The sequence below is a fragment of the Cyprinodon variegatus genome, unplaced genomic scaffold, assembly GCF_000732505.1.
Source record: "Cyprinodon variegatus isolate N-32 unplaced genomic scaffold, C_variegatus-1.0 Scaffold991, whole genome shotgun sequence".
NCBI lineage: Eukaryota > Metazoa > Chordata > Actinopteri > Cyprinodontiformes > Cyprinodontidae > Cyprinodon > Cyprinodon variegatus.
This window is the reverse complement of record NW_015151444.1, coordinates 205,184-223,713: the sequence shown is the minus strand read 5'-3', so window position 1 is coordinate 223,713 and position 18,530 is coordinate 205,184. Positions and strand designations below refer to the sequence as shown.

The window sequence follows — 18,530 nt, the reverse complement described above, 5'->3', positions numbered from 1 at the left end:
ATATATATATATATATATATATATATATATATATATATATATATATATATATATATATACACACACTATACATGTGCATTGCAGTAATAAGAGTACCATCGAACCACTGACTTATTTTATTTCACCCTGCTTTCACTATAAACTGGCAGCGACGACGAAAAGGAAGCTGATGTCCACAGATAAAGTATCAGTGACTCTACTGTATGGTGTTTTAATAACACTTGTTGAAGGGTGGATTCATTTTTACACGAGATAAAAGAGGCTGTGCCTGCTGACAGCTATGTTAAAAGTGATATCTCAGACTGCCTGAGGAAATAGCTGTACTCTTCATATTTTCTCTAATAAAAATATGGACTCATTTGAATCATTATTGATTGATATTCGGTCTTTAAATAACAATGTATAACAATGTATTTGATGGAAAGGTAGAGTTCAATATATAATCCATCAGCAAATTTTTTGCTTGTTTTAGTAGAGATTATATTTCTTAAGTTATACACATAAAGAAAATGGGGGTGGGGGGGTAAAGAAAATAACAGGCAAAGCAAAAAAAATAATAATAATTAAAAAAAGAATTATAGTAACTTTGAAATAACCATAAACTATTCTTATGTAAGGCAGTGGAACTTCATGAGGACTCATCAAATAGTATATTTTATCACATGTTGTGTTAGCCAGCCAGCTAGACTTTTACAGTCAATGATTGAATAGACCTATCTATGTTTGGATTGTATGCTCTGTGTAGTTTGTTTATGGGGAATAATAAAGATGTGTTTTTGACAAAGAGCGGTCATGTGTGAAGGTAAAAGCGTGGAGCATGTGTTGTAATTTTGACAGTTTTTTTTTTTTTTTAACAGCTGTTACAAATGGAACAGGGTGGATCATAATAACTTAGTTTAATATCTCGATTGGCTACTTGAATAATGGTGAATAGTCAACATTTAAGGTGCATTTAACTAAATGTCCAAAACATGAGGAAAAGTTAAATAAGCCCCAGTTTTTATCTCTGCATATGTTCATTAACTCTGCACATCAAATATTACCTTTGAAATGAAGGAATATTTTTTATTTCATAATTTACTTTATACCCTGTTTTAAAGTTCACAATTTTTTGGCTACTTTTTCCTACCCAACATCTAGACAAAATCTCCTCTTGAATAAATCAAGGAATTTTCTGAAAGAATAATCATAAATATTAGTGTCATCAATAACTATTATTATTTTCTTTTTTCTTTTAACAGTGTCCCGTCTGGCGATGTTGCAATATGAATAAGTGTCTTGTTGCCAAAAAGAGCCCAACAGATTTTGCTTTCACAAGTAGAGCAGTAGGGTTATTGCCATAGTGTTCCGCTTGATTTATGCTTTTAAATAGCTTTATTATAATTCATGCAGGGAGTATTACAGATTTTATGGACACTGCAATGTAAGTAGAACAGCAAAGAAATAGAAAAGGTGAAAAGATGAAAGAAAGAGGAGATAAAAAGGGAGATATAAGGGAGATAACAATAAAACATCTTCAACCTGCTTAATCACCTGCAAAGAGATGTAAAAAGAACAGCACAACCAACGGATATAGTATAAGAGATACAATAAAATAACACCTTGATACAGTCACTGGAGTATAAGCAGTACTTTTTAATCTGACATATATACTGTGGTAGCTGAAGATAAGAATATGGGCTTTCTGTATGGAAGTTTATCTCTAAGTACCTGGAACCAAGCACCTGTAGTTGTCTGTGAGAGTGCACTTGTGCATGTAAAGTTTTAGCCTCGTGAGACCATGCTGATCTTGCGAGCTTTCAAGGTTTTACTCACAGATCAGTCTGGCTACTTTCCGTTAAAGAAAATTTGGAGCAGTTCACCAAACGAACGTCCAATCAGCGTTGGCTTTGAGGCGGGTTGAGGTGTGACGCAACGAGAAGCGCGACAGTTCAGTCTAAAAAACATGGCAGCTTCAGCCGATGAAACTGCCGTTAGCGTTTCTATCGAGCAAGTTTTGTTGGGATTACAGAGTATTTCTTCACTGAAAGAAGCAAATGGCAAATATCCTTTGCCGACATGTTGCTTATTTGCTGAGTTAACAAGCCTTTTCCTGCAGCAGCAAGAGTAGCCTGGCTAGTGGTTGTGTTTTCGTCGTCGCTCTGTTAGTAAGTTATATGCTTCGTTGATCTGATTGGTTTATTTGGCCCGTCTATCACCAACATCACAAACATCAAGATTACTTCAACGGAAGGTTTCCAGATGGATATGCGGAGCAAATCCAGCAAATCAGTGCCAGCGTGCTTTAAGTCGGCCACCATCATTCCGGTCCCAAAGAAGCCTCAGGTGACCTCACTCAATGACTACTAGCCTGTCGCTCTGACTCCACTCATGACAGTATACATGGCACTATGGATTGGTCCAGTGAGGTGTTAAAAAGGCCTGTGTGGACAGCCGCTAGCTGATATGCACATACCTTGTGCACCCGCCCAGGTATGTTATCAGGTCCTGGAGCCTTCCTTCGGTTGACTCTCCTCAGAGTTTTCCTCACTTCAGCTACGTCCAAGTTTAGTGCCTCCTCCCTCTGGTGTGGACAAGCTTTCACTTTTCCACACCAGGAAAAGGTTTAGTGCCTTAACCCTTCCAAAGAAGTTCTTTAGTTTAGGAAGCCAGTGTTTGCTGCATCTAGAGGGAGTGTGTGTTGTAGTCCGTGATCATCTGAATGCCTTTCCACATCCTCCTGGTGTTGTTGTCATTGTGGAAAAGATCCTGGATCTTCTGGCTGTGGTTCTGCTTCGCTGATCTGATGGCACGATTTAAGTTGGCACACACTGTTCTCAGTGCCTCTTTATCACCAGACCTGAAAGCTGAGTTCAGTGCTTTTCATGATTTCCTAACCTTTCCATTCAACCAGGGTCGTAGGTTGGGCCGGGTGGTGATGCTGATTTTTGATGTTGATGTTTGTTTCTATCGGCGTGGTATAGAGTTAGCCCCTCCAGGCTAATAGTATTAACCGGTATTGCTGGAAGCAGCCAAGACTCCATCAGAACCATGGCACAGCAGTTACATATATCTTTTGTTGAAGAGAGTTAGAGTCGGAGCTTATCCATTTTGTTACCCAACGAGCAGACGTTGGAGAGCAGGATCAATGGTAGCGGACGTCTGTGGGGATTTCTCCATAGTTTTGCCGTTAGCCTGGCTCTGCAGCCTTGCTTTCTGTAATGAGCTCAAAACCTTGGACCCAATATTCAAAAACAGACAGATCTGGATAGTTCAAAACTAGCCTTTATTGAACAATCTTAGTATGGCTGCTCGTCAGCTGGGACAGATAAACCGGATCCTAAGTGGGAACAGAAACTCAGGCGGGTGACTAATAAGGGCTGATAACAATTAAGAGAAAATAGTCATTGACCTGTTTCTGAGTGGAGCTGAAGTCAGCAGAGGCCGAGGGGCAGCAGAGTCCTGAAGGGAATATCCAAAGCCGAAGTCGTAACAGAACCAAGTTCACAGACCAGAAGATCCGAGAGCCGATGAGATACAGAAGGGGAATCCAAGCCGATGTCAGAAAAACAGCCCAAGTTTGGTGAGCCACCCGAATCCAGGAATCAGTCCAGTCAGAGCAAATTAAAGAGCAGACAAGGGCAAAGCAAAACTCAGGATCCACTTGACAGAAACAGGTCACAATCAGGTAATCAGAAAAACAAACAGGACGCTAGAGTTACTCACACAAAAACAGATTGAGTATTCTGACACTGGTTACTGGAAAACACACAGCATATATAGGAGCTGAAAACAGGTGGATCAGATAAGCAGTAATGAGGAACCGAGCAGAGTTAAACAGGTGAGTGGAATGAGCAATCAGGCCAGCCACCAGTTCCAGGATCATGACACTTTCTCCATCTCACACGTCTCTTCCTCTGGCCTGTTAAGTAATCCTGCTGTTGTTTTGTTTACATCCGTCCATAGCACTCCGCAACTTTTTTACCGGTCTACAATGTCTGTATTTAAAACATGTTGTGACCGTAGCTCCAGCAGGCATTGGCGATCATAGATGCGGGTTTGATGTCTGGTTTGTATCGTTTTAGTCTTAGCTTTTCTCTGGTGGGAGCCGGCAGAATTGACAAAGACACCTGGATAGGTGTCAAAACATTTTCAGAAAGCCTATAAGTAAAACTCCATTTTGTTACTTCAAAAATAAACCTTCAGGTCAGTAAATGTATAAGCACAGTCCTATAACTACACTATCATGAAACAAAAGTCAGCCCTGTGCAGATTAAAAAATATATATTTTCCTGTCTGGGCTTAGCTTTCTGCACCCTCTGCAAGGGTTTCAAGGAACAGCAGCCTATGTATCCACCTGCAATCCGTGAGATGTTGGCACACCCTATTGACAAAATTATGCATTACAGATAAAAACGAATCTGAAGATGGTTTAAAACAGCCTTCAGAAAGTGTATTTTTTTCTATCTAATGCTGTACATAATTACAATTTTTTTTTTACACTTTTACTTGTAAGTAATCTTTAGCTTAATATTTCACCATTTTATTAACCTTAAACTTCAATGAGTTCTGTTTTTTCAGAAGTTGAAGTCACTATATTATTTTTTTTATTTCTTTTTTATTTTTCATTATTCAGTGTCCTGAATAATTTATTTGTCAAGAAAATGCAGAATAGTTTTTCACATTTTCAGATAGCACACTTTAAATGGATTTTAAAAAAAGTTTAGTCACAACTTAATTTGAAGGTAGTGTACAAATGAATCATGCTCCTCCCTGTGATAAGCATCAGGTGTCTGATGCTTCTCTTTAGAATTTAAGGTCTGCCCAATGACATAGGGACTCCTTTTTCATAATTCTCCTTTATTGAATCTCTATTCTCTCACTCTGCAGAATTTGTTCAATTTCAAAAGTTATTCTCTCTCTGCTTTATCTCATAGTAGCTTCAGCTGGTCTGTTCCTGTTTGGCTCTGACACCATCTTGGAGAGAAATATCAGCTGTGCTGCCATCAACACCTTTGTTTATAGATGTTGGAGCTTGGCCTGTTTAGTCCTGTTTCTCTGACTGTGACTAACTGGATGTGCTTTCTTACATCCCCTTTTGACATGGGAGCTGGCTTGGAGCTTGTCTGCCTGGATGTGTGACCTGGATAGGGCTGGTTTTTACAGTTGCCTTTTGTATCTATGCTTCTTTTTCTATATCTGCTTCTGTCTCTTTGAACCCCAGTCGGCCTCAGCAGATGGCCGCTCACACTGAATCTGGTTCTACTGGAGGTTTCTTCCTGTTAAAAGAGACATTTTCCTCTCCACTGGGGCTACAAGCATCTGTTTAGGATTGTAAGCCAAAAAACAAATGTAGGTTCCATACCAATATAATTATCGAAACAACACCAGGAAGCCCACCTGGGCAAGCCTGAAGAAAAACAAAATGAAGACTGTGAAAATACCCAGTCAAAGTAATTACCTAAACAACTCTGCGATGTGACCTTAAAATGACTGTTAACGTTGGAAAACCCTTCAGGGTGAATAAATTACAACAATAATTCGAAAAACAACTCAATGCAAGTTACCACAAACACTCGATGTTTGTCAAATCAATGGGCAAGCACTTTTCCTCAACTTTTTTATCGCTTAATAATAAAAACCTAATTTAAAAATGTGCCTTTTGTTTTGACTTGTATTGTCTTTGACAAATATTTTAATTTTTGCGATTTTCTGAATCGCCACAACAACCAAAAAATAAAAACAATAAAATTCTGAATCACTTCTGTGAAAGTTTTGGACAGCAATGGGTGATCAGATTTTTCTTTGATCAAAGAAATGGAGGAGCAGCTGGTCCACCTGCTCCACAGTTCAGGTGCTCAGTTAGCCATGTGTGCACTGCAAATAATGAAAATCTTTGTAAGTAAATCTTTCTTAAAATAATTGCATTTTTTTATTAAACTGGTAATTTAACACTTTGCCAATACAATAAGGTAATTTACATTTAAAATAAGAAAAATCTACTACACAGTAAATGTTGCAGTGTTAAAGTAAAACGTTAAGAGTACATTTGCTCCCACACTAAGTCAGGATGGGACCAAATGTACCAAGTGTTACTTTAACACTGCATCATTTACTGTGTTAAGCTTCTTATTTGAAGTGCATAATATCTAATTATCTTTTTTAAAGGTAATAGTACTTATTCTATTGGCAGATCATCTTATCTACTACTCAACCTGAAGGTAAATAAACTTATTGTAAGACATTTTTAATCTTTTTTAGAGATTTTGTAAAGTGTGTTGGTTCCAAAAGTTTTGAATTAACAGCCTTGTGCTCATCTTACACGTTTGCCTTGAATTTGAGATTCATCCAAATGTTTAGATCTATAACTGCTGCTAAGTGTTTGTAAATTTATGATCAGAAAATATGTCAAGCAGAAATATTCAGTTTTAGACATTCATGAAGGACAGTGAATCTAACATCCTTGTAGATGAAAAAAAAATCCATTTGTAACATTGCTATGTTTAAGTGGCAGTTGTTTGGCAGTTAAAAATGTGAGGTATAAGTGGTTGGATTTGCATTGGCCCTTTCTTGGCAAATCAGGCATACTGTACAGATAAACATTTTAGATAATGTTGTTTGGCTTTAAAATTACCTTTCTGTCGTTCTAGACAGTGCTATTGGTTTTAAATTAAATTTGTTTAGTCTAATATTTAATTCCATACGTAGTTAAATAAAAAATATTTAATTAAAAGTTGTTTCAATTGGATGAAACAGAAACGAGTGGAATGCAGAAATCAGGCTGTGGATTGCAAGAGTGACAATCTTTAACTGGAATCTGAATCAGAAAAATGTCTTTTTTCTATCTGGGAGAGGATCTCTGTTCAGTTTCTATACACTCATATCTAAAAACTGGATATTATGTGACATCAATAGTCTGCATCTTCTTGATAAAACCAGCATTATGACTTGTGATAAAAGTCCTTTGTCTTCAAGCTTTGTTCACATGGTTTGTGCCGTAAGAGGACTCATGATCATTTCCTGGAAACAATAAAAAAAGAAACAGATATACAGACAATGACAAGTGCAAAAATAAGATAAGGTTGTTTGGCAAACTCTATCAGCAATAGACTTCAAGATTGGTATCTCTCCCATAAGTACAAAGAAAAAGGTTGTGACCTTTTTGATGGCTCAAATGATATAAGGATTTGTGAGGATCATTTTATATTCTAAATGATGATAAGAGAGGAAAAGTTATACTGCAGCCAGGTTGATCGTCAAACACTTCAGCAGATGGTAAAAAAGCAGGGAATATCACTGGAGCTACTCCCTAAGATAAATAGCATCTTGCCGTCTTGCTGCTTGAGGAAAGTGCAGAGCATCCTGATGGTCTAGCATCAGGTGCTCATCATCCTTTTCAAATACTGCCCTCAGAAGGTACAGTGCCAAGAGCATCTATGCACAAGCTGTGAGATTGCTAATTTAAAAGAAGTCTTTGTTCATATTTTATTATTCAAATATGATGAGTATATCAGCAAATAAATTAACCTTAATGTCAATTAATGTTAATGTTAGTGTTTAAAACACTTTTAAAATAAAGTTGGTTTAACTTTACAAATAACAGATCAAAACTTGTCAGCATTAGGGTGGCCATCATGCAGTCACAATAAGCTTGTTGTTGGCTTGCTTTACAGAAATGTAAACACTTGAAATGATCAGAACTAATCAAAAACCCAAATTGTTTAGCTGGAAAGTCTGGCTTTAACTTTGTCATAACTGCTACCTATGTAATCACCATTTGAAAAGGCTGAGGTGTTTCCAAAAGATGCTATTGTACCCATTTAGAAACTAAATTATGACAATAACCTATGTTTCCTCATGGACCAACATTTTCTCAAATATCCTAGTTCGCTGCAATGTTGAGTTCCTTTTAGTAGACTAGATTTACAAGACAAACCAAATTCAGTGACTTTTTCTATAACAAATAAGGAATTGAAACTTTGCATTAACCTTTATAGTTTAGTCTGCCCTTCATCATATTCTTACTAAGGTGGAACCATTTTTAAAGCTTCCAGTTTTGATGCAGTTAAGTTATTAAATATCAGTCAAATAACTTTGAATTTGTCATATTTTGTCCTTTGAACAGAAACCTAAATGGCTTTGGTGTTAGGGCTCTGGCAACTGGACCATGTCTTTCAAATTCTCTTCCACCTCTGACAAATAATCTAGAGATAGAAATGCAGCACAAAAGGCATTTTTAAATTCAAGCCAGTTGTGTACCTTGTTTTTAGCTACACTTCCCCAGTACCGAGCAGAGCCCTTTAGGACAGCTTTTAAGGCTTCCAATAATTCAGGATCAGACAGGGACCTTACTGTTAGAAATGTCTCACACTGATTGATGAAATTTAAGACATCAGAAACCTCTTCTGCACCCTCAAATGTGGGAAACTCCATGTGCACAGGTGGCTTGGAAATAACTACAGATGTTCTGCTATAGGTAGATGCCGCAAGGTCTACTATACCACAGGTAGTTGTTGGCGTGACTGGAACTGTTCCTGGAGGGATTGATCTGTCCTTTGTGGGCATGAAGATCCAAAGACTCCTTGTGGTACTATTTGAACAGGTAGGGCTAAAGGTGGAGATGATGTTTCAGGGATAGTATGTTTCATGGTAGAAGAGAGATGATCAGACGGCACAGGGAGACTTGGTCTGACACTATCAAGGGGATGAATAGCTGTAGAGAGTCTAGCATGCTTCAACCTCTCTATCTCAGCCTTCCACTTCTCATCTCGCTGCAGCAAACAGTCTACTACCTTAGTCTCCAATTCCTTAAAGGCTGTGTTCATGAATTGCTCCAGGACCTCAACATTGCTATCTACACATGGCCTCATGTTTTGCTCCTTATTCAAAGCACTCTCTAAAGATGCCCTAAAATCTTCTTCCAATGAGGTAATCCTAACACCCATGTTGGTGAAATCATTCCTAATACAATTAATGTCATACATAGTGAGATATTCCTCCTGGTCATCTTCTCTTTCTTCAACTTCATTACCTGATACATAAAGGGAGCTAATCAGAGAAGTTATTTCACCTACTAGATTTTTCCTAGTAACCCAGGTTTCTCCCCCTCTGTTGCTTATTGCCTCTTCCTGATCTACAAGAGGACCCGCTGCATTTTCTTCCTCACTCTGATCAGTATCTCTTTCCACAGCATGTTAAATATGTTACATTATAAATTTTAACAAACCAAAAATCCTTCATAACCAATTTATAAGTAAACTCAAACACTCAATTTATATCTGCATGTCCACAAAGGAGTTCAATATCCTCCGAATGCAAAACAAAGTCTTGGAAGTGTTTAAGTCCAAAGTCTAGTTCCAAAATAAAAAATCCAAATGACAAACCCCCCAAAAAACATAAGAAAAAAGAGTGGTACCACTAAAAATACCCCAAAAGAAAAATAAAGGTCCAGATCTCACCGGGAGCATCTTTCTCTACCCTGGGCGGTGTCTTCTTGCACCGGGCGGCGTCCTCTGGGTGCAAACTCTGATAAGTTTTCTAGATGCCTGGTCTTTGGCAGTGGGACTATCTTTGATTGCTGTTTTATCTCTTTTCTTTTCTTTTTTATCTTGTTTTTAACATACAACCAAACATAAACTCCTGCTGCACAGATCTGAGAGTGTGCTTCTTCCTCTCCGGTCAAGCCGCAAGTGCCGATGCACACGCCCCTTTTTGTTAACAAATTTTCTCCACACCAAAAAAAAAAAAAACGCATTTTAATACCCAACATCATTTTTAACCAGTGGAGATTCACAATAATATTACCAATGAAATAATAATGGTTCTACCAAACAGTTTGTTATCTGTAAACTTTAATGTACTTCATACAAGAAAATAAAATAACATAGTGGTTATGTTATAACATAGGAGAACTTAACTTTTATAATATGTTAACTGGATTCCCCAGATATTTTCATCTTGATTTCATTACATCAATCACATCTTTATTAAAGCACATGTGAACAGCTAGTAGATGTATAGATAACACATTTATAGAAAATGGATAATTTAACAAATAATCAAAACATTTTTCATGAGCACTGTAATTTATAAGTTAAGTTTAAAAAAAGTCTAATTTTGACTAGAAAGGTAAGCCATTGATAGATGTATCAAGTCCCCTGAAATAATTTCACAACTCCTAAAGAAAAACAAGCAAAAACGTACAAATGGAATATTAGGAAATAGTTAATATTTGATTCATAAGTATTTGAAAAAAAAAATTAATTGCTAATAAAGTTTAACATTAGTCTTAGATGCCATCTAAAGTGAAGTAAAGCCATTAGTTTGATTCATTTTAGTTTAAAGCTGTTAAACCTTTATCTTTATATAACCTAAATCCTTATGATTTGGTCATGAAATCAATCTTGACAGAACCTTTTGATAGTGAAGCCATGTCAGTGGCTGTAGCTGTTATCTCTGTTGAACCAAACTTGATTTGCAGCTTGACTTCACGTTTTCTCCCCCCTTTGACAATGGGCATGTCTACTTCAAATGAAGCGACTTCCTCTACTCCCCACTCATCAACATACTTCACATTTTGCCTTTCTGTGCGGAAAAATGTTAAACTCATGGCTGTTTGTTCTGCTTCGACTGCATATAAGGTGTGCTCTTTGATCTCATCCCAAGAGACATCATCACCTTCTGACACAAGTTTCATGAAAACATCACCACACATTTCACGCCCATCAGCTAGAAACTTCTTTTCTGCTTTATGCTTTGATTGATCAAACATCTCAGCAATTTCAGTCCCATAGGTGTAGGCACTTTTTCTAGAAGCAACCAGCTCTGGGTTTTTCCCAAACTGTACAGCTCCCTTTACAATTGCCTCCTGAGCTCTGAATGGACACAGCACTTTGCACTTATCAGCAAACTGATCAGAAATGTGCTGCCGCAGGATTTGGCTTCCAGCATATCCCCCCACTAGTAGAATAAATTCAATTCTGAAATCTTTCTTAAAGATTTCATTGAGGCTCTCAGTGATGCCCTTCAGACTCTCTGCAAAGAAAAATCTCATTTTCTCTTTTGAAATTCTTATTGATCCCTCATTCCAGAAAGCACCTTCCACAGACTTAAAGAAGTCTTCTATTTCTTTCTTTTTCTGAGCCAGTTTTCCCAGATTATAAGGACAGGTGATCTGAACATCTTCATCTACTTGTTTGAGACGTGTAAAATCATACATCATTTTCTGAACCTCACTGGGATAATTTTTTTCATATTCATCCCAGACTCCATCACAGAATATTTCTCCAAGAAACTCTTTGAACTTTTTGTCCACAGTTTGTCCTCCCAGATCATTTCCAGAAGCCTTGTGTAGCTCCTTTAGAGCTCCTCCTTCCAGAACTTCGTGAACAGTGATGTCGATGGTTCCTCCTGAAACAGAGACAGAGGTTATAACAACTTCCAGAGGTTTTTATACAATGCTTTATGAGACACAAAGTACCTTGTGTTTTTTTTTTTTTTTTTTGCTTTATTTTCTTTTCACATCCATATACTGATTTACTAATATTAATAATATGTAAGAATAATATTTATCATCTTTTGATAAGATTTATATTTCATTACCTCCACAGTCAACTACAATATACTGTGTCCCTGGAGACTCATCCAAGGAATCTCTATTGTGGTTCGGTGTAATGAATCCATCTGATGGAAGCTTCTTACACCAGACTGAAGCTGCTTCTGGTTCAAGTGCAATGATCAGTTTTTCTTCTGTGTCTTCAGTCACAATACCTGCCTGGTAGAGAGATGAAGACGCTGATCCCTCTGAACATTTAATAACCTCCCTGTAATAAATTATGTTACCTCAGTTGCAGCTTCTCTCATGAACTGTTTGGCTGAAGGATCCCAGATGGCAGGGACAGTGAGCACCCAGTTGAAGTCAGAGGCCAAAAACTCTAGTCCTGCTACATTGGAACTGATGGTTTTCAAAGCATCTTCCTTCAGGAATCTTAGAGCTTCTGTAAAAACCTTCAGAGCTGTCATTTCCTTCCCATTGGCTGCTTTAATTGTCACATCCCTGACGAGTTTCTAGGGACATATGATAATGGTTTAGTAATATATGTCTTGGCTGTACAATTCTTTATTTACTTTATCACAAATAGTTACCAGACAAACAACAAAGTCTTTAAATGCAAAAATAGTATTTATTTTTTATTTGAATCATTGTTGCATTTCTGAAAAAAAAGTTTTTCAAATGAAATTAACTAAGCAGCATCATTCCTGCAGCTGCACGATCATTTTGCAGTATATAAATGAACATATTATGCAGCTTCATATTATAAAGCACTTCTAAAAATGTAAAAATCTAGACTTACTCTGCCATAAAGAGCCATCTTGAAGTTCTCGAAAAAATAATGTTTCTTTGCATCTTCTCCTCTCATCTTGATGTATGCGGTTTTGGCCTCATAGCCAAACTTCATGAATTCTCCATGTTCGTCAAACAGGATGCTGGTTGGGGTCTTTGGGGTTTCAAGTCCATGCTCCTTTCCCCACTTTTTCAACATGGGATCAATTTCTCCTTCAATGGAAGTGATATTATAGGCATAGCCACTGTATGCAGTCCCAAAGTCTATTGCAATAATAAATGATTCTGCCATTGTTAGTCCTGTTTGACAGGTTGACGTCCAGAGAGCAAATGCCAGAGGATAAACCAGCAGCAGATAGGAGTTACCTATGTGTAAGCCTCGCCTCTTCTGCTGTTTTTTTTTTTTTTTCAATGAACACCTCTAAAGTTAAGAGCTAAACCAAAATTGTTGGGAGCATAAACTTGTATGGATATTGTGAAACGGAATCTTACTGATATTCTTTTGTGTCTATTTATACAAACATGAAAGAAAATCTCATGAACTTTGCTCTTGGACAAATAAAGTTCCTACCGCTGTGTGGGAATTTGTATTACTTGTGCCCTGGTTTTACCTATCTAAAGCCCACCAGCTTAGTTTTTAATATTTTTTGCAAAGAAACTGTTACCACTTTAACTAATTTATTTTGCACAGGTGTTTCTCAGGGCTGTTAATATACCTTGTTATCTTTGAAAATTTTTTCAGACAGCTATGACTCCTGCATTTTACAACAATGTTATTATCAGAATCAGAAATACTTTAATAATCCCAGAGGGAAATTACTCTTGTTAAACACTCCAGTTACAGTTTTACATAGTATATACACACATCCAACTATACAATATAAAAAATAAGAATAAAAGTGATAAAATATATACACATAGAACTCTTCTGTGTATATATCTGTACGTATATCTTTGAATATGTAAAAACTCAATCCAAATAAAGTGAAAATCCAAGTAAAGTGATAAATCCAAGTAAAGTGATACGTGGCATGCAAAAATAGTGCATAAATGTCAATAACGGGGGGGAGGGGAATCACTTGAGGGAGGAGGCGTTATAGAGATTGATGACCACAGGTAGGAATGATTTCCTGTGGCGCTCTGTGGTACATCTGGGTAGGAGGAGTCTTCTGCTGAAGGAGCTCGTCTGCTGGACCAGTGTGTCATGGAGAGGATGTGAGTCATTGTCTAAGATGGACTGAAACCTGGACAGCATCCTCCTCTCTGCCACGGTGGTCAGGGTGTCCAGCTGCTCCCCCACAACATCACCGGCCCTCTTGATCACTTTGTTCAGTCTGTTGTTTTCAGCGACCCTCAGCCCACTGCCCCAGCATGTGACAGCAAAGAAGAGCGTGCTAGCAACAACAGACTCATAAAACATCCTAAGCATAGTCCCACAGATGTTAAAGGACTTCAGCCTCCTCAGGAAGAATAGTCGGCTTTGGCCCTTTTTGTAGATCGCCTGGGTGTTTATAGTCCAGTCCAACTTATTGTTAAAGTACACTCCCAGGTACTTATACTCCTCCACAGTGTCAACAGGAACCCCCTGGATGGAGACAGGGGTCGCAGGTGTTTTTGTCCTCCTCAGATCCACTATTAGCTCCTTAGTCTTTGTCATGTTGAGCTGCAGGTGGTTCAGCTCACTTCAAGTGACAAAGTTGCCCACCACAGTCCTGTATTCACTCTCCTCACCCTTTTCAATGCAGCCAGCAATTGCTGAGTCATCAGAAAACTTCTGAAGGTGGCAGGACTCAGAGCAATAGTTGAAGTCCGAGGTGAAAAGGATGAAGAGGAAGGGGGAGAGGACAGTCCCCAGGGGAGCCCCAGTGTTGCTGACCACCCTGTCAGACACACAGTTCTATAGGCGTACATACTGTGGTCTGCCCGTCAGGTAATTAACACGATGGGGGCCTCCACCTGCATCGCAGTCATCTTCTCACCTACTAGAGCCGGGGGGATGGTGTATTGAACATCCTGTAACACAGGGAAATACCCGGATTATGACCGAGGACGTGGCCCTAAAACCAACTAGTAGACCTCTAAAAATAACATCAAGTGGCCTAGGGTCTCCCAATTAAAAGTACATAGGTAGGTCTGGCTTAAAATGAGGAAACAGAATTAGTATACATATTATACATTTTATTTATGCATTCTTTTACATTTAGAAGACAAACTTTATTATTCTACTTTAAAATCCAACAAGGCACAGAAACCCATGACAAAACAAGAAGCAATCTGAGACTCTAGAAACACACTGCAAACCACGTTAGTAACACACAAGATAAGACACGATCATACTAAGTTAGAAAAAAAACAAATCTCATATTGCGTCCCCCAGTCCTGTAGAGCTGTGCCCAATCAGCTTATTCATTAAGAAATAAATTGTCATTCTGGTTCTGTAGTGACCGTGCTACAACCCCAACTCTAGAGAAAACCTTCTACCAAAACCAAGAGCATCTAAAAAAAAAAGGGTCCGATTGGTGAGAGCATAATATGCAACAGCAGCAATCTTCATCAGCCACACACAGGGGTATATGCAGACGTTGCAGTGAAAACCCACAACTCTTCCAGCAGCCCCAATATCCAGATCCGAATCCTAGTGTAGCAGCACGGCTCCCAACGCTCATTCAACAGAATCTACTGCACACCAAGCGGAGCCGACTCTCATAGCTTGCTCGGCACACCTGGTTCCTATATACGCTAATGAGCCTGCTGTAAAACGGAGGTGAAGGTAGAGAAACGGGGCATTGATGTGTTCAAGGGCCCGAAACGGGTGGTAATTTACACCCGGTTACAATACCACAATTTTTCTCAGAAAATATATTTCTAGAGGTCCTATTGACATGATATTTTCACCAGATTTCAGTAACAATCCATGCAATCTACACATACAAAGAAATCAAACCATAGATGTGCAACTATTAAGTTATGAGGACTAAAATGAAATGGCACAAGGAAAGATTATTGAACACACTTACTGGAATGTTTTTAATACTTTGTACAGGCCCCTTTGTTGGCAATGACAGCTTACATACAATACACTTCTGTACAGAGAAATAAGTTGCATGCATTGCTCAGGTGTAATTTTGGCCCATTATTCCACACAAACGTTTTCAAATCTTGAATGGGCCTCTTCAATGAACTCTGATCTTTAGTTCATGGATTGGATTGGATTTAAGACAGGTGATTGCTTGGGCCATTCTAGCAGCTTTATTTTCTTTCACTGAAACCAATGGAGAGTTACCATGGCTGAATGTTTGGGGTCATTGCTGAAATATCCACCCACATTTCATCTTCATCATCCTCGGAGATGGCAACACATTTTCCCATCCATCTGTCCTTCAATTATTTGAAGTTTGGCTGTACCATATACTGAAAAACAGCCCCACACCGTTATGCTCCCACCTCCCCACTTCACTGTTGCTATGGGGTTTTGGGTTGATCTGCATTGCCAATTGACCTCCAAACTTGATGTGTATTATGGCATCCAAAGAGTTCAATATTACTCTCATCTGACCAGACTATACTCTCCGAATATTTACAGAGTTGTCTAAATGTTGTGCAGCAAAATTTAAATGAGCTTCAACATGCTTTTTCTTCAACAAAGGAGTCTTGCGTGGTGACAGTGCATACAGGCCATGGCAGCTGGGTGCATTACTTATTGTTTTCTATAACAGTAGAGTTATTTAAAATTAGAGCAAGTAGAGTTATTTCTTTAAAATAACTGTAACTTGCCATTTCCATCCAGGAAGCTTTTTCAATTCCAAATGTCAGGAATAGCATTGAGTTTGAGGTTCTATATAGTGTCCAAACAAGCTCTGTTTTCGTTTTGAAAACATGCAAATTGACTAGGACAAAGGGGCTTTGGAATGAGGGTCGTTTGGCTTCTTTTGTTAGCCTGCAATGCCTGATACCTGTCTAAGTGTCTGAAAAGTTGGTAATTAAAGGAAATTGTTGGCCTGGCCTTGCCTATTCAGCCAGTTTTTCCTTCACTTAACAGCAACTTATTTTAATCAAACCATGTTTTCAAATCATGCAATTCCAGCAGTCATAACCTGTCAGCTTTCATGGACTTTGGAGCTGATACTGAGTTCATGGACGGGGACTTTGCCAGACATCTAGGTATTAAGCTTCTTCTTTCATCGGATTCCCAAAAGGTTTTAGCCTTGGATGGCCATCGGATGGATTGATCCTCCCACATGACTGAACCAGCTGAAGTCTTGGTGGGTGGTAACCATGTTGAACATATGTCTTTTCTGATCATGGATTCAGCTCGGGTCTCTGTAATGTTTGGTTTAACCTGGTTAAAGAAACATAACCCTCACATAGACTGGCAAAAAGGGAGGATTTGGGCTGGGCTACCTCCTGTTCAGGTCCAATCTTATGCTCTGCTAAGTCTGTATTGTCAGCCGAAAAGAAGGAGGATTACTTTTATCCTGACCTGTCTAAGGTTCCAGAGGAATATCATGGCCTCAAAGAAGTTTTCAATAAAAGTAAGGCTACTGCTTTACCTCTGCATAGACCAACCGATTGGGGGATCAGCTTACTGCCAGCTACTATACCCCTGAGCGGAAGGTTATATTCTTTGTTGAATCACAAGCCATGGAGAAATATATCTCCGATTTGTGGTTTTCTCAGACCAGACATAGACTACAGAAGAATCAATATCCCATTCCACTAAACAATTCAACTCTTGACCAGATTCAGGTTGCTAAAATATTCACTAACCTGGACCTCAGCAATGCATACCATTTGGTACGAATCCGTGAGGGTGATGAGTGTATGACAGCTTTCAGTACTCCTACTGGACTCTATGAGTATCTAGTCATGCCTTTGATTTCACTAAACCTCCAGCTGTCTTCTTGGTTAAGTGGGACAATTTGTGTTTGTCTATTTAGACAACATTATCATTTATTCTTTTGACCTGGAGTCCCTATTTTTTTTTTGGACGTTTAACTTTTCTCTTTCTTATAGACCTGGGACCAAGAATGTTAACCCTGATGCCCTGTCCAGGGTGTTTGAGGTGGAGGAGGGAAGTTCTGGTGGTGCAGAGGAATTTGTGTTACCAGAGTCTGTAAGATGTTCTATCATTGTGGTCAACCTTGAGAAGCAAGTCAAAAAGGCTCTCCATAATCAGAATTCCCAAATAGATTGTCCTAATGATGGCTTGTTTGTTCCTGGTGCTTTAAGAAAGAAGGTCTTAGAGTTTTCTCACAGTTCCCACTTTTTTTTGCCACCCTGGTGTGTCCCAAGACCATCAACATTGTTTGGGCACAATTTTGGTGATGTTCTCTCTCTGTGGATGTACTGAAGTTTCTGGCAGCCTGCCCTCTTTGCAATCGGTCTAAGACGCCTAAAAGATCCCCATCCTCTTTTCTTCATCCTTACCTATCCCGTCTCGACTATGGTCTAATATTACTATCGATTTTATTACCAGGTTACACTGTTCTGAGAGTAACACCGTCATTCTCACCATCATTGACAGGTTCTCTAAGATGGTCCATTTGGTTCTGCTGCCCAGACTCCCTTCCGGTAAAGAAATGGGGGATATCCTCAGCCGTGAGGTGTTCCGTCTCCATGATCTCCTGACAGACATAGTCTCCGACAGGGGTCCCCAGTTTGTGTCCCAGCTGGTGAGAATTCTGTTCTCTGTTGGGGATCTCTGTAAGTCTGTTGTCAAGTTTTCACCCACAAACAGACGGTCAGACAAAGAAGGCCAACCAGGATATTGAGACTTATATATGCATTTTGTGTGAGTCTGATCCCTCCTCTATAGATCTTAATAATTAAGAGGCTGAAAAGCTTTAATTTTGATAATTCATGTGTTGCGAACATTTAGCATACAGTGGTGTGCATCAATGCTGTGACATTTATTATCTGATTCTTTTTTTCTATACCTTGAACAATGGGACTTTAATCTTAGTTAATAAGAGCTAGTTCTTAGTATTTATTACTCCTAAATTCTGCACAGAGCACAGGGCCATTCTTCACCCCTAGTATCCAACAGCATACATCCTTTAGGAGTAACTCTTTATTTAGTCTTTGGCCTTTATCGTTTGTTTTTCTTCATTTTTATATGTAATCAATTTTATATATATATATATATATATATATATATATATATATATATATATATATATATATATATATATATATATATATATATATA

The 18,530-nt window shown here is 38.5% G+C and overlaps 1 protein-coding gene across 1 annotated transcript; it reads right to left on the bottom strand.

The window, feature by feature from the left end:
• Positions 1–10,357: 10,357 nt before the first annotated feature.
• LOC107100596 (heat shock 70 kDa protein 12A-like) lies at positions 10,358–12,614 on the bottom strand. The gene is made up of 4 exons (XM_015399140.1): positions 12,333–12,614; positions 11,821–12,045; positions 11,581–11,752; positions 10,358–11,388 (listed from the first exon to the last, which is right to left on the bottom strand). Exons 1-4 carry the CDS (start codon positions 12,612–12,614, stop codon positions 10,358–10,360), a joined length of 1,710 nt encoding a protein of 569 aa, XP_015254626.1.
• Between the last annotated feature and the right edge of the window lie 5,916 nt (positions 12,615–18,530).

Coding starts and splice junctions, on each gene's coding strand:
- LOC107100596 (XM_015399140.1), bottom strand. CDS start 12,614: ATGGCAGAATCATTTATTATTGCAATAGACTTTGGGACTGCATACAGT. Junction 11,753..11,820: donor TGAGAGAAGCTGCAACTGAG/GTAACATAATTT, acceptor TCTCTCTACCAG/GCAGGTATTGTGACTGAAGA. Junction 11,389..11,580: donor TATTGTAGTTGACTGTGGAG/GTAATGAAATAT, acceptor TCTCTGTTTCAG/GAGGAACCATCGACATCACT.